This window comes from Eulemur rufifrons, chromosome 17 (genome assembly GCF_041146395.1).
Source record: "Eulemur rufifrons isolate Redbay chromosome 17, OSU_ERuf_1, whole genome shotgun sequence".
Lineage (NCBI taxonomy): Eukaryota > Metazoa > Chordata > Mammalia > Primates > Lemuridae > Eulemur > Eulemur rufifrons.
In genome coordinates, this window is record NC_090999.1 from 51,255,083 (window position 1) to 51,269,080 (window position 13,998).

At 33.9% G+C, this 13,998-nt stretch overlaps 1 protein-coding gene across 2 annotated transcripts in view; it reads right to left on the reverse strand.

Moving 5' to 3' along the window:
- AP3B1 (adaptor related protein complex 3 subunit beta 1) overlaps window positions 1-13,998 on the reverse strand; it is a 225,457-nt gene that overhangs the window by 91,194 nt on the left and 120,265 nt on the right. For both annotated transcript variants that reach the window (XM_069491985.1, XM_069491986.1), the window contains exons 18-20: window positions 9,921-10,029; window positions 6,988-7,159; window positions 3,455-3,602 (exon numbers count right to left, since the gene is read on the reverse strand). In XM_069491985.1, the coding sequence (XP_069348086.1) occupies window positions 3,455-3,602; window positions 6,988-7,159; window positions 9,921-10,029 (429 nt within the window). The remainder of the gene's footprint in view (window positions 1-3,454; window positions 3,603-6,987; window positions 7,160-9,920; window positions 10,030-13,998) is intronic.

Here is a 13,998-nt window from a genome sequence, read left to right on the forward strand (position 1 = left end):
GAAAGCACTGGTCTGAGGGTGACCAATGACAATGGTCTATGAAGCTAATGAAGAGCTGATCTATATAGAATGGTGGATGGTGGCAGTGGGGAAAGAAGAAACAGATATGGGAAATAACATACAGAATCTATAGGACTTGGCAACTATCTAAACATATAGAATGACAGAGGAGTCGAAGAGAATTGTGGGGCTACAAATCTGGGAGAATGGAAAGAATGCTGGTACCAAATTGTAAAGCATGTCTTCTGGCTGTATTAGGTTTGGAAAATCAGTAGCCCCAGAGAAGACTAAGAACTTGGTCTGAATTTGGGAAGAAAGCTGGAGCTGTTGTAGAAATTGAGAGATGTTTCCATGGAAACAATTCACATAAATGTTTTAGCTGAAGCTACAGGAGTAAATGAGACCTCACAAGAGGAAAAATTTAGAAGAAAAAGAAAAATTCATTCACATCAATTAATATTTTGAAAAACTAATGTGTACTAAGTATAATTTGGGGTCAATGTGCACAGTTGGGTGTCAGAAGGGAATAAAAAGTGAAGCAATCAAAAGAATGAAAGGTCAAAGAAGTCAGAACAAAAGGGACAGTTTCAAGTAGTAGGGGAATAGTCATACAAAAAGATCAAGAAGGATAGATAATACCTAAGAGAAGGCTGCTGGGTTTGGGGAAGGATCACAATTGACTTTTCAGAGAGCAGTATCTATAGGAAGGGATAGAGGTGGAAACCAATATATAAGGGACTAAGAAATACCTGGGTTAAGAAGTAGTTCTTCCGTTCCCTGCTCTCTCCCTCTCTCTTTAAATACTGGAAAAGACTTGAATGCTTTGGTTGGCAGAAGAGGAGTTAGTGAAGAAAGAGATTGAAGGTTGCAAAGGAGGCAGATGATTATTAACAAAACAAGACCAAAGGAAGCAGGACTTATTCTTGGCTAAGTAGATGGATGGGGATCACTTACTCTTTACACTAATCTTTTACATTTGATTTTTTACCATAACACTCGAAAGAAGTAAGGTAGATATCAGCATTTCTACTTTATAGATGAGGAAACTAAAGCATACAGGTATTATCTCCCAACCCGTAGAACACTATACTTATAGGACTACCACAAAATTAACTGTTTTGAAAACCATATATTTGAGGTATCTTCTAGGTCTCATTTGCATGCTTAATGCCCCCAAAACACATTGTCCAGATGAATAAAAAAGGAAGAGAAAAAGTAAAAGTATAGATTTAGTTAGGCTGCAGATTTGAGGCATATGAATTTTCAGCACTAACATACTGTCATACTAAATTAAAGTAAAGCACCCATACCATCTGCCTTCATTATTCATAATTTAGAGCAGAAGCCATAATACTTGTTGCAAGGAAGACTTTTGCACAATTATAAAGTTGCCTATTATTAGAAAATTGGCATACTTGTAATCCCATGGTATACTCCAAATCATTTAGAAAGAAATAGAAATAGATAAGTAGTTATGGTAGCTCCAAGATATTCCAATTGCTAAATTAAAGCAAACCACCACCACTCCCTCGACAACCCTACCTGCTTTATATAGAGAGGGAAAGGAATTCTAACATAGAGAAAATAAGCCATCTAAGGAAAACACATGGACACAAAATTATCAACAATGTGAGTAAAAGCTGAATTTCTCAAGGGTTTTGGCTCATTGAAACAATTTGAATTATTCACACTGATGTTCTATAGTAAAATATTTTCAATTATTAAGAGATTTAATCTGATCATTCAAAGTCTTTGACAAAGAAGAAACAAATTGAATCACTGATCTGTGGTGCCACTGTGGCTTTTTAATGGGATCCTAAAGTTCTGCTGCTAATACTATAGAGGCACTGAGGTCCATAATTTTTCAACCATTACAAAAACTACATAAGAATAACTTACTTTAATTCTACCCACTTGACATTTGCCGATTTCTTGTTTTGTCGTTTAAAAAAACCTCTATTTCTTATTCTGGGTTGTACTTATTGTCAATTTCTAAAGTTCTTTATTTTAGATAACATTTTAAGCTTTTTTGTAATTTGATGTAAGTAGGAAATAAAAGTATGTGATGAGTTTTTATAGAAGGCCAGATTAATAAACCATAAAATCTTTAAGATTTTATGTGAATTTCTGAAAAATAAAAATCTTAGATTGTATGTTATATATAGACACAAGTTTTAAATACAAATTGAAGTTTAAGATAGGTTTTATTATATATATGAATATTTGAAATAAAGGAAGACAAATATTAACTAATTTTAAAAATATGCCTATTCTTTAACAATAAATCTCTGGATGGGGAAGAGCAATTATCTACTTCAATGAATTTATTTTCATCTTTGGCTACTCGGATGACATACTGAAGAAATTAATTAGAAATAATAAATAACAACAACAACAACAAAATACTAGGTTAAGAAGAAATTGAGGGCTGGGCGAGGTGGTTCATGTCTGTAACCCTAGCACTCTGGAAGGCTGAGGCAGGAGGATTGCTTAAGCTCAGGAGTTCAAGACTAGCCTAAGCAAGAGTGAGATCCTGTCTCTACTAAAAATAGAAAACTTAGCCTGGCATCATGGCATGCGCCTGTAGTCCCAGCTACTTGGGAGGCTGAGGCAGGAGGATGGCTTGAGCCCAAGTGTTTGAAGTTGTAGTGAGCTATGATGATGCTACTGCACTCTACCTGGGGCAACAGAGTTAGGCTCTCTCAAAAAAAAAAAAAAGAAGAAAAAATTGAAATCAATGAAAGGCAAGTTTGATCATATTTTCAATATATGGAATAACACAGTTAATATATAAAACTACGGTACTTAAAGCCTAGCATCAACATGATCCACTTATAGGAAGGGGTGATAATTTAAAGACCAGAAAGATAATTATTATTAGGTCTGAATTTTATATTAATAGCTACATTTTTACAATTTAGACTTTTATTTTTTCCTGCTAAGCAAAGTTCAGTGTTAGAAAAGTTATATCAAAAAGCATTACCATTGTATTACATAAGTGGTTTAAAAATGGCTACTGTAAATTTTTATTAACTAGTTAAAGAATCTACATCCTTTAGAGTTTTAAAAACATTGTGTTATCCAAAAGGCCTAATATTTTTAAAAGGCTAATAGTCTCAATTTCTTAAGATGTATGTACATTTATATTTCTTTGCTCAATACTTTATTTTGGTGACTTCCTTTTACTTCCCTTTTAGCAAAAGCATCCCTTGTCACAACCTAGCCAAGAATAAAACAGGGCATATGTGTAACACTGAAATCTCTGATTTCAGTGGCAAGGGATGAGGATAAAAAAAAAAAAAGATTTTAACTTTTCTACAGAGTTGAGTTATAAGAGAAAAGATTATCTAGAAAAAATAAAATCATAAGTGCACATGACAATGGTGCTGTTTATTTTCATTGCTGTAAGAGTATCTACCTTCAATATTAATACAGTAAATGTATAATCTTTTACCTTAGTGACTCTTTTGGATTCAGATTCACTTTCAGAGTCTGATTCAGATTCAGAATCTGAAGAACTTTCTTCTATTGAACTAGATTCAGCATTGGAAGAATCTGAAGTTTTAGATTTTTCATTGTTCTTCTCCCCATCTTCAGAATCACTGTTCATAATAAGAAATTTTGAAATATTAACTTTAAATCCTTTATGTAAATAAGTAGTTTATATAAAAAGACAATAAAAATGGTTTTAAATCATTGACTATATCAATGAGGTAACAAAGGTAGTATTATCTATAACCAAATAAATCAGAACCCATTCAGACTCAATTATATCATGTCATACACACTTCAAATGCAAAAAGTCGTAACACTGAATGATATCATCAATAACAGAAAATAATTAATATTAAATGTTTGATTTACAAAGAATAAAAGGCTATAACAGTAACAACTTCAAAGATACTTTGGAAAATTTTTGAATGCTGTCTCAAAATATTGTTTATTAATAAATTTAAATATCTATATATCTACTTTTGCTAAGAAAGACTTGCATTTTCAGAATTTTCTGTCCAAGAAAATTACTTGTACAAGTTTCCAAATGTCCTTAAATACATTCTATGAGAAAATGTTAACAAGTTCAAATAGAATTCTAATGCACTGTCTTCTAAATATGTAAGCTAATCAAATAGAAGCTTTTGAAATACCAAATGATCACACATAAGTGCTTAACACCATGAATTCATTTGTTCACTCACCCACTTAACAAATATTTATTGATTATTGACTACATGCTAGCACTATGTTAGGTGCTAAGGATAAAAATGGTTAGTAAGACACAGATAATCTCTGTGTTTACCTTATAGTGTCTACAGCCCATTGCAAGGTACAGAGAAGTATGGTAGCATTGACAATACCGTATGGTAAGTAATAAGTAATAAAGTACAGTGTGCGTGAGAACATTTAGAGAGACACCTAAACAAACTTAACCAAGGAATGCTTCCTGAAGGAAGAGACACACAAGTTGAGAAGTAGGAGTAAGGCAGGCAGATGGGTGAAAGGCAGTTCTCCAAGGAGAAGGAATAATATGTGAGATGGCCAAACAAGCTTCTCTCAGAGGATGAGAGATATCTTATAATGTTTTATATTTTCCCAGAAACTGAAGGTCTCGTTCTCTTTACCATGTATGTATGTTTTAAGAATGTACCTTGGGGCCGGGCGCGGTGGCTCACACCTGTAATCCTAGCACTCTGGGAGGCCGAGGTGGGCGGATCGTTTGAGCTCAGGAGTTCGAGACCAGCCTGAGCAAGAGCGAGACCCCATCTCTACTAAAAATAGAAAGAAATTATATAGACAGCTAAAAATATATATAGAAAAAATTAGCCGGGCATGGTGGCACATGCCTGTAGTCCCAGCTACTCGGGAGGCTGAGACAGGAGGATCCCTTGAGCTCAGGAGTTTGAGGTTGCTGTGAGCTAGGCTGACGCCACGGCACTCACTCTAGCCTGGGCAACAGAGTGAGACTCTGTCTCAAAAAAAAAAAAAAAAAAAAAAAGAATGTACCTTGGGCCAGGCAGGGTTAGACATTTCATACCAATCATATCAATTATCTAATTTAGATGCACTCTTCCTGGGTACATTATTATCCCATTTATAATAATGAAATTAACATTCAGGAAGGTTAAATAACTTGCTCAAGGACACAGAACAGGAGGGGCAGAATTGGAATCTGAACTCAAGTCTGTCTCACACCAAAGTCCGTATTTTTCCTCTATGTCATACTATCTCCTTTCAAATGAAAATTACTTTTGAGTGTAAAATTCAAATGTAGTCATAAATAGTTATTACTAAAGGGTAGTTTTTGAAGATGTTTAAAAGTTATTAAGAGCTTAAAAAATTATCATACTGGCAAAGTTAAAAAAATTCTAAGAGACAGGCAGAAAAACACAAGAGAGGAAGAGAAGTGAGGCAAGGGGAGAATCAATATTTCCTAGAATTGATTTTTGTGGAGGAAATATGACTGCTGTTTATTAAAAATGGAGCCATGGTAACATCTCAGAGCACATGTAATTATATTTGAAGACTGAAAAATATGTTGTTTTTCTTTTCCCTAGCAAGGAGTGGCAATTTATTATCCCGAATTCATTGGTTAAAACATGTACTTAAAAATTATAAGGTTTAGAATCTATTTGTGCTTCTCTTTGGTGTAATAAACAATTCTTTTAAATTCAAACATAGGTAAAGAGAAAAGTCCATTTCTGAAGAATAAAATAATGAAACTAATTTAAGACATGATCATACATTTCTAGCATACTCATTTTTGCTATCTGAAAAAATACTTCGTGTACTGCCTTCCTTCCTAGAAACAAGATATACTTTTAAGTCATATCATCACAGATACTCTGATATTAAACCAGAAGTACAGAATTTCTCTCAAAGAAAAGGCTATTATAAACCAAGTAGCTCCTCTGCTACAACAAGTGAATGATTCTAAATATATTTAACTTCTAGCTTTTAAGATGAGATTTTAAAGGTAAAAGTGTTACTTTATTATGCATCACTCAATTTTGATGGTAATTATTGTTTACCTTACTGCTTAGAGTTTCAGATGTTAACCTAATGAAAAGAATTTACTGGTAACTAGGTTTTTAACTTTGCAATGATGAAAAGCCTGTATTAATTTAACCTACAGATTTCATTTGTTCTGAACAGGAAAAACAATATAAATCACTTTTAAAATCATTAAATCCTGACTTAAATTAATAAAGTCATAATTAGGGCATTATGCTGTGTTTGTTATGGAAGTGGCAGGGCGAGCTGCTTTAATTACTGTCTGTAATAAAAGGAGCAGAGAGCGTACTGCGCCCCAATCAGTGCTGTCAGCCACGACTGAGCTGAGCTGCAAGCTCATCAAGTGAGCGGGCCGCAGGCTTCCAGGAAAGGGCCATCGTGTCAGCAGAGGCCGCTCACTGACGGCAGTGGGGAAAACAGAGTCACACAATCCAAGATATTAGCCCCAATTACTCCAAATTTTAATGACACTTTAATACATGATAATGTTGTTGATAATGGGAGATCTTAAAAAGTGCTAACATTTAAATATCTTATGACCGTCTTCCTTCACAGCCCTTGACTCTAATATTTGGATCATAATCTTTTTAATGTAACATTATTTAGAAAAATCAATTGTCTTAGTTACATAATGGCAAAGTGTTGAAGGATTTAATTTTAGCCCTCAGCAAAATTGCTACGAAAGGTAATTAAGTGTTTCATACCTACTGCTTGATCACTTAACTCAGCCTTCCAAGGTTATACCAGTTTTCAAAATGTAACCCCAAGATTTGTTCAAGTTCAAAATGAAAACTAAGCATTATAAGTAGGAGAATAATGTGAACTACTAGCATTTCAAATTAACTTAAAAAGATTTAATATCTGTTTGGGAAAAAATACACATAGTTCTTCTCCCACTCTATGAATTAATGGGAAATATTAGCCTGAGGGATATACCACAGAATATTTTTTGAAGGAAATTCTGACAAAATAATTTACCTTTTTCCTTTGGGTTTCGAGTTCCTCTTGGCTGTTCTTTTGTCCTCTACTCCTGACTCACTTCCACTCTCACTCTCCTGCCCACTGGAGGAGTCTTCACTGCTGTCCTCACTGCTGTCTCCTTCCTCCCCACTTTCTCCTTGTTCTCCACTTTCACTTCCAGATCCACTCTCTGGAAAGCAAAACCAGATGTGCTTTGATTTATCGCCATTTAATTATACATAAGGACATCTGTAACTGTCAATATTCATCACAAATGAAACCAGGTGTTGAATTTTAGTTCAGTGGACCCCACTCGTTCAACACGTTATATTTCTACACCCCATTCATTAAGACATGTGGATTCCTGCAGCAGGGTGAGCTTGGAGGGACTCAAACACAGAGAGAAGATGCTCTGACAATGAGCAGAGAAAAGCAAAGCAAAGATGAACCAAATGTGAGGGAAACCCGTAAGTATCTAGCTATGGCAAAAACTTTCTTTTAAAGAATGACATAAGGATGATGTAAGGCAAAAGAAATAATTTTGAATTATTCTACTTGTAATGGGAAATTGTACTTAAAGTAAAAGGCAACGGTTGAATCTTCTTAGGGACAAATTTTGAGAGGAAAATAAGCCAGTCATATTATCTCCAAAAACTTCTAAATTCAAAGACAACAAGGAAAATTACTAATTAAACAGTTATTTATTTTATCTAGTATAGGAGTTTTCCATAGGTCTAAGAGATGATAAAGTTACACTGGGGTTATGCTGTTTAAATGTTTTATGTGTAAATTATGGCATACTAGGACTATATGCAGAAGTGGTACATAAATATATTTGTGTGTATTTTTTAAATGAAGCATATTTTTTTTACTGTTTAACATGATTATAGGTACAGAGTTATGCCCTAGATAAAAGGACAAATTGCCTGTGATCTATGTGATAAAGTACCCTTAGATAGGAACATAACCTTTAATTAAAATATTAATTTACTAATGGGTAAACAATATCTATTTCATGAAGATTTATTTATGTATCACAGTGAAAAACTAGGACTGCCTATATTCTTTCAGAATAGCTTGCAGTGGGTACAGCATGGATGCTCAAGTTGGAATGTCCAGGTTCAAATTATGGCTCTGCCACTTACCAGCTGTGAGACTGAGTAAGTTATTCAACCTCTCTGGGTCTCAGTTTCCTTTTCAGCCAATGCAGATAATACTACTAGCTATTTTACAGAGCTATTGTGAAGATTAAGTGATTTGAAACATGTAAAGGTGATCAGAACACAACAGTTCTAATCACATAGTAAAGCACTCATCATTAACATCTTTTACAAAGAAGAAAATTTATTTTACCTAAATTTTATAAAAATAAACAAAACTGCTAAATAAGAACATTTTGAATTTGTTGTGATATCAAAGTTACATGCACACAGACATTAAGTCAGATAACTGCCTTACAATATAAATAATGAAAATTATAGCATCTAAGTTACTTTCTCATGTTATCACATGAGAATTCAACATGAATCTGGGTCCCGTTCATTTCAGGTACCATTATTTAAATTTACAAGTCAGTAAAACCCTGGAGGAAATTTGTTCACTCTCAAAAAGACTTGCTCACTGGAAAACAAAATCTCTTAACTTCTAATGAGAAAAGTTATATTTTTTCTTCCAGTAGCTACAGTGGAACTCCTGCCACATGACTCACTACTATATGTGTTCAGCTAAACCCATGAAAATCCATAATGTTAATGGAATATTTCAATGTATTCCATGTATTGGAATGTATTGAAAATGGTTAGCCTATGAACAGTCATGAGCTTGTAAATAAATATAATGGAGACAAATATCTGTATGTTATAAAATGAAAAAGTACATGGTTAACTATATAAACAGATCTTTCTCACAGGTCTACATTATTCCTGAAATTCCATATCTTTTAACATTAACTTTTTGGATTGATGTATTTTTCTCTACTCTTCAGTTTATTACTTCAGAAGGTAATCTATCACAGATTAATTTCTTGGATATTGAAAACAAAGATTTTGAAAAGGAAAACAGGGAAAAAAAAAGAATGACCTTAGAGTACCTTAGAGACCTTAGAACTACCTTAGAGTAGTGGATAACCAAGTAAGTAATAGTGAAGTCATTCTTGGTTCTCCAAAGAATAAAGATTTTAGAGAAAGTTGGATATCTTTTGGTCTTGGGTCAATTGTTAAGAATATTAGAAAGTGACTCTAATATATTTTCCATTTTGCAAATCACTCACAGGATTTTAGTAATGAATGAACTTTAAAAACATCTAACTCTATCCCTTCATTTATCAGATATAGAGAAAGGTAGGTGCCTTGTTCAATGTGCATAGCTAAAATCCAGGAATTCCAAATCCTTCCTATTTAGTATCCTTTTCGTTGCACAGGGTTGCTCTCAATCGTTAGCTTGATGTTTCTTTATAGTACACAGAGACTTAATAATTTTAGTTTTATCTCTGTACAGGTTTACTAGAAATAGCAGAGCATAAAATGGAGAAGCAAAAGATTCTTCAAAGTTTAAACTTTACATTTTTATAAAAGAATTTTACTTTTAAAGACCCTACTTAAGATTTATCAAGTATAAAATCATGCTTTTCAATGTGCTAATAGATATCTATTATATAATATGCAGAGTAGGTTAGAATTCAGAAAACCATGAGTTCCTATTTTAGCTCTACCATTTATTAGCTATATATCCAAGAGGCACTGTCAAATAAGAAGGCAATTTAGGAAAGTAATTAGACATTACTTTGAAAACTAAACAGTGATATATACATAAAAGAAATTATTTTAATATTAATAGTACAACCTTTATTTATAACCACTTGTTGAATATTATGTACCAGGCTTTGTCATTCTGGAGGTATAACATGTAATCTACTATGTGAATAATATATTTCAATAAATTATAAAACCCACCACCGTCACTGCTGCTATCAGAAGAGTCTTCCTCTTCCTCAGATTCAGAATAAAATTTCTTAGCAGAATTCTCTTTCTTTGCTTTTCCTGCTGGGGTCCATTCTTTTGCCTGTTTAAACACACAAATAAAGTAAATGTAAATGAATTCTCATTAGGGATTCAGACTTCTGGAAAATATAATCATTCATAATACAACTGTGAACTCAAAGTTTAAGACCTCAGTAGAGAAGGCAACTGTTAGAAGTCCTGGCCTTAAGGCTGATTCACTTTACTGGTTACCTTGCTTCCACTTCCCCTCTACCTTCAACCAAAGTTTATACAACACAGCATCTAGAATGATTCTATTAGCACCTAGGTCAGATCAAGCTCCTCTGTGGTCTGAAACCCTGCCAGAGCTCCCCATTTCACTCAAGAGAAAAAGCCAAAGTTCTTACAACAGTCTGCATGGACCTACATGACCAGCCCTTTACTACCATCCCTCCCCCACCCTCCTGCCCCTTGCCCCTCTGACCTCCTCCAGTTGCTAGCCCTCCTGCTCACTCTGCTCCAGCCCCTCTTTTCTGTTCCTCAAAACATCCCACGCATGCTCCCAGCCCAGGGTCTTGCCCCAAGCTGTTCCCACTTGTAACACTATTCCCCCATCCTTTAAAAAAAAAATCATAGCACTTATTATTTTCTAATGCACTACATAATTTACTTATTTTTTTAATTGTAGTCTATCCTGATAGAATGTAAGCTTCTGGAGAGCAGGGATTTTTTAATATTTTGTACACTGATGTATCCTAACTGTGGCTAGCACTATAAACATTAGTTATATTTATTAGCCTCTTAAAGACTTGAATATTAAATCCAGAAAATTGTTTGGATTCAAGAAAAATATGGACTGCAGTGTTGATTTTAGTATTATTACCAATATGAATCCCTTAAAGACTTTAATACAGTATATTAAATTGCTTTTATATTAATAACTGTGACCTTGCATCAAGAAAAAATTAAATCATGTTTCCACATATTCTTTTTTAAAGAGCAGGAAAATGTATGTATTTTTTAAAAGGCCAAAGTGTTTAAGACTCATTTATTATACTTTTGAGTTTCTACTAGGTGCCAGTCTCTGCTACAGTACATATTTTGTTGTGAAGGAATTTACAACATGACAGAGGTTCTTATACAACAATGGTTCTCAACACTGGATGCACATTAGAATCACTTGAGAATGTATTTTTAAATGCTAATACAAACAATAAAAATATTAACACTAAAAAACTAAAACCGGGGGTTCACCTCCAGAAATTAATTGTTTGGGTGCAGGTCTGACATAAATTTGTCATATGATTATAATGTGCAACTACATTTAAAAAACAATGATCTCAAGGGCTTAAGGTACATTACTTAAAGAGATAAGTTTCAGGAACGTGAAAAATTACTAAGTGCACAATAATAGGAAAATAAGTAAAAATTACTTGAATATATTTGAAGAAGATAATTGCATAAGATCAGCAGTACTGCTTTCATTGTATTTAAAATGCTTCTGTCTCCAAATATGAATAAAGATAGTATTTTATAAACAAAGGTCTCCTATATTTAGTAAACATTTAAGTCTACATTTTTCTTAAATCCAAATGAACATATTTCTCTGAAGTCTGATAAAAAGTTTGTTGGATCAACTTAGTAAGACTAAATCAACAACTTGAGAAAACTGGGCTTCTGTGCTCAAAGGGGTATATTATCTTGACGTGTCCATGGACTCTATATTCATGAAGTTTCAGGTTTTAAAGGGCAAAAGACTAATAATAAAAATATTTTAATTTTTATTATGGCTCTTTATGACTACGATAGTTGTATCATTCTAAGCAAAAGGAATAATAGGAAAAAGAAAACAGGAGAAGAATAGAGAGGTATTAATTTGAGAGTTCCTGTGAGGGATAAAATATTGATAGATGTATTTATAAAGCAAAATACCCTTGATATGCAAACACAGTTTTTCTGTAACTGGAGAAGAAAGGATTTTCTAGAACTAAGTAACAAAATTCTAAAGGATCTTCAAAACTTAATGGTATCATAATATAGATATACATTATATCTGATATCCTGGAAATGGTGGTGTGTAATTCAAAGTGACTTCAAGTGTCAATGTGACTAGATTCCCTGTTGTTTTGATTAAAGTATTAGATTATCTAAACCAAGGCCATTTTTCTTACTAAGTTATATTTCATAGTAACAAGATTTGACCCTGTAAGATCACTTTACAGTGAAAGTAGAATAACATAGTGTATTATGTGCATGAAATACATTAATATGACTTTGGTGGGGAGGGGAAGTAGAATGAGAGGCAAGAAAGACAGTATGAGCATTATTTTCTGCATTGTTACAGCTGCATTTGAAAATAAAACTATCTACATTATTTTTATATTTAATTGCATCCTTCATAGTATAATTTTAACCAATATGTCTCAGAGACCAACAGATTGAAGCTGTTTTCTGCATGGCATCAATGGATAGTGACAGTTCTCTTCAACCAGACTCCATCAGTTATAAATATTCTCCATAGTAAGCTACCAATTATTAATTTCAGAAATGTAATCCATAAAATGAAAAATCAAATTTGTCCCCATTGAACTGGACAGGTGAAATGAATGTAAGAATATAGGTTATTTAAGTACTAACTCTATAAGTAGTTAATGCTTAGAAGGACACATGAAAATGGAAGAAGCTAGCCAACCAACCAATCTATCAGCCAACATAAGGATATTGCTGAGACCAAATTAAACTGCAGCACTGGTATACATTTCTGACAGGAGAGACCTTTTTTGGGGATGAGCAGTGGCAGCAGGGAGGTGGGGACAGGATGGAAGTAGACGGAGGATAAAAGGATGGTTCTATTTGGGCCAAAACATTATGTTCCCAATAATGAGAAAGAACAGAATTATAAAAACAACAAACAGGCACAATATGAAATTAGGAGAAGGAGTATATCTGTAGGGAGATTCATAATAAAGTATTCTCTTCATATTCTAGTATCTGACCAAAAGTTGCATAAATAGGCAATTGTTTTGAAGAGTACTTAAGAATATGCAGATGTGTGAAAATCAACAAACTTAATTGCAAGGAGAAAGAAGTGTAATTAGTTTTCATATTTTTGACTTTTACCTTTTTTCGGCCATCTCTAAGTAAGAGATCATTTGTCACAACATGAAAATGACAGTGTTAAGTATTAAGGATAATACAGATTTGCAAACAAACTCAAGCTTCCTCTCATCATGACATAATAAAATGTAGTAAGACCACGGACAATGGAATCAAACAGACTTGGGTTGGAATCTGGTTCTATCACCTACTAGCTACATGAACTTAGGCAATTTAATGTTTAATATTAATATTAGGTTCTATGAGACTTTGCTCCCTCATCTGACAAATGGGCATAACAATAACCAATAACCATCACTTATGATCATTATGAGGTTTAAACAAGATAATGTTTGCAAAACATTATCATAGTATACTGTCAGGGTTTGCTAAATGGAGCTATTATTAGTTATTATTGTTTCTGGCCATGTTCCAAAGCCAGGATAAGTTGGGGTTGTTAAGAGAAACATTTTTCTCAGAGGAATCAAATTACATGGCTAGGATCATTATAGAAATTCTATTTTAAGTAATAAAGGTCTTCTTCTATTGCAGTGGTCCCCAACCTTTTTGGCACCAGGGACTGGTTTTATGGAAGACAATTTCTCCAGGGATGGTGGAGAGGGGGTGGTTTCAGGATGATTCAAGTGTATTACACTTACTACATTTGCAGCTGCTCCCCAGCACTAGTATCACAGCCTCAGCTCCACCTCAGATCATCAGGCATTAAATTTTCGTAAGAAGTGCACAACCTAGATCCCTCGCATGTGCAGCTTTCAGTTGGGTTCTCGCTCCTGTGAAAATATCTAATGCCCATCCCCCATCTGACAGGAGGCAGAGCTCAGACTGTGATGTGAGAGATGGGGAGCAGCTATAAATAGAGATGAAGCTTTGCTGGCTTGCCCATTGCTCACCTCCTGCTGAGCGGCCCAGTTCCTAACAGGCTACAGTCCTTGGC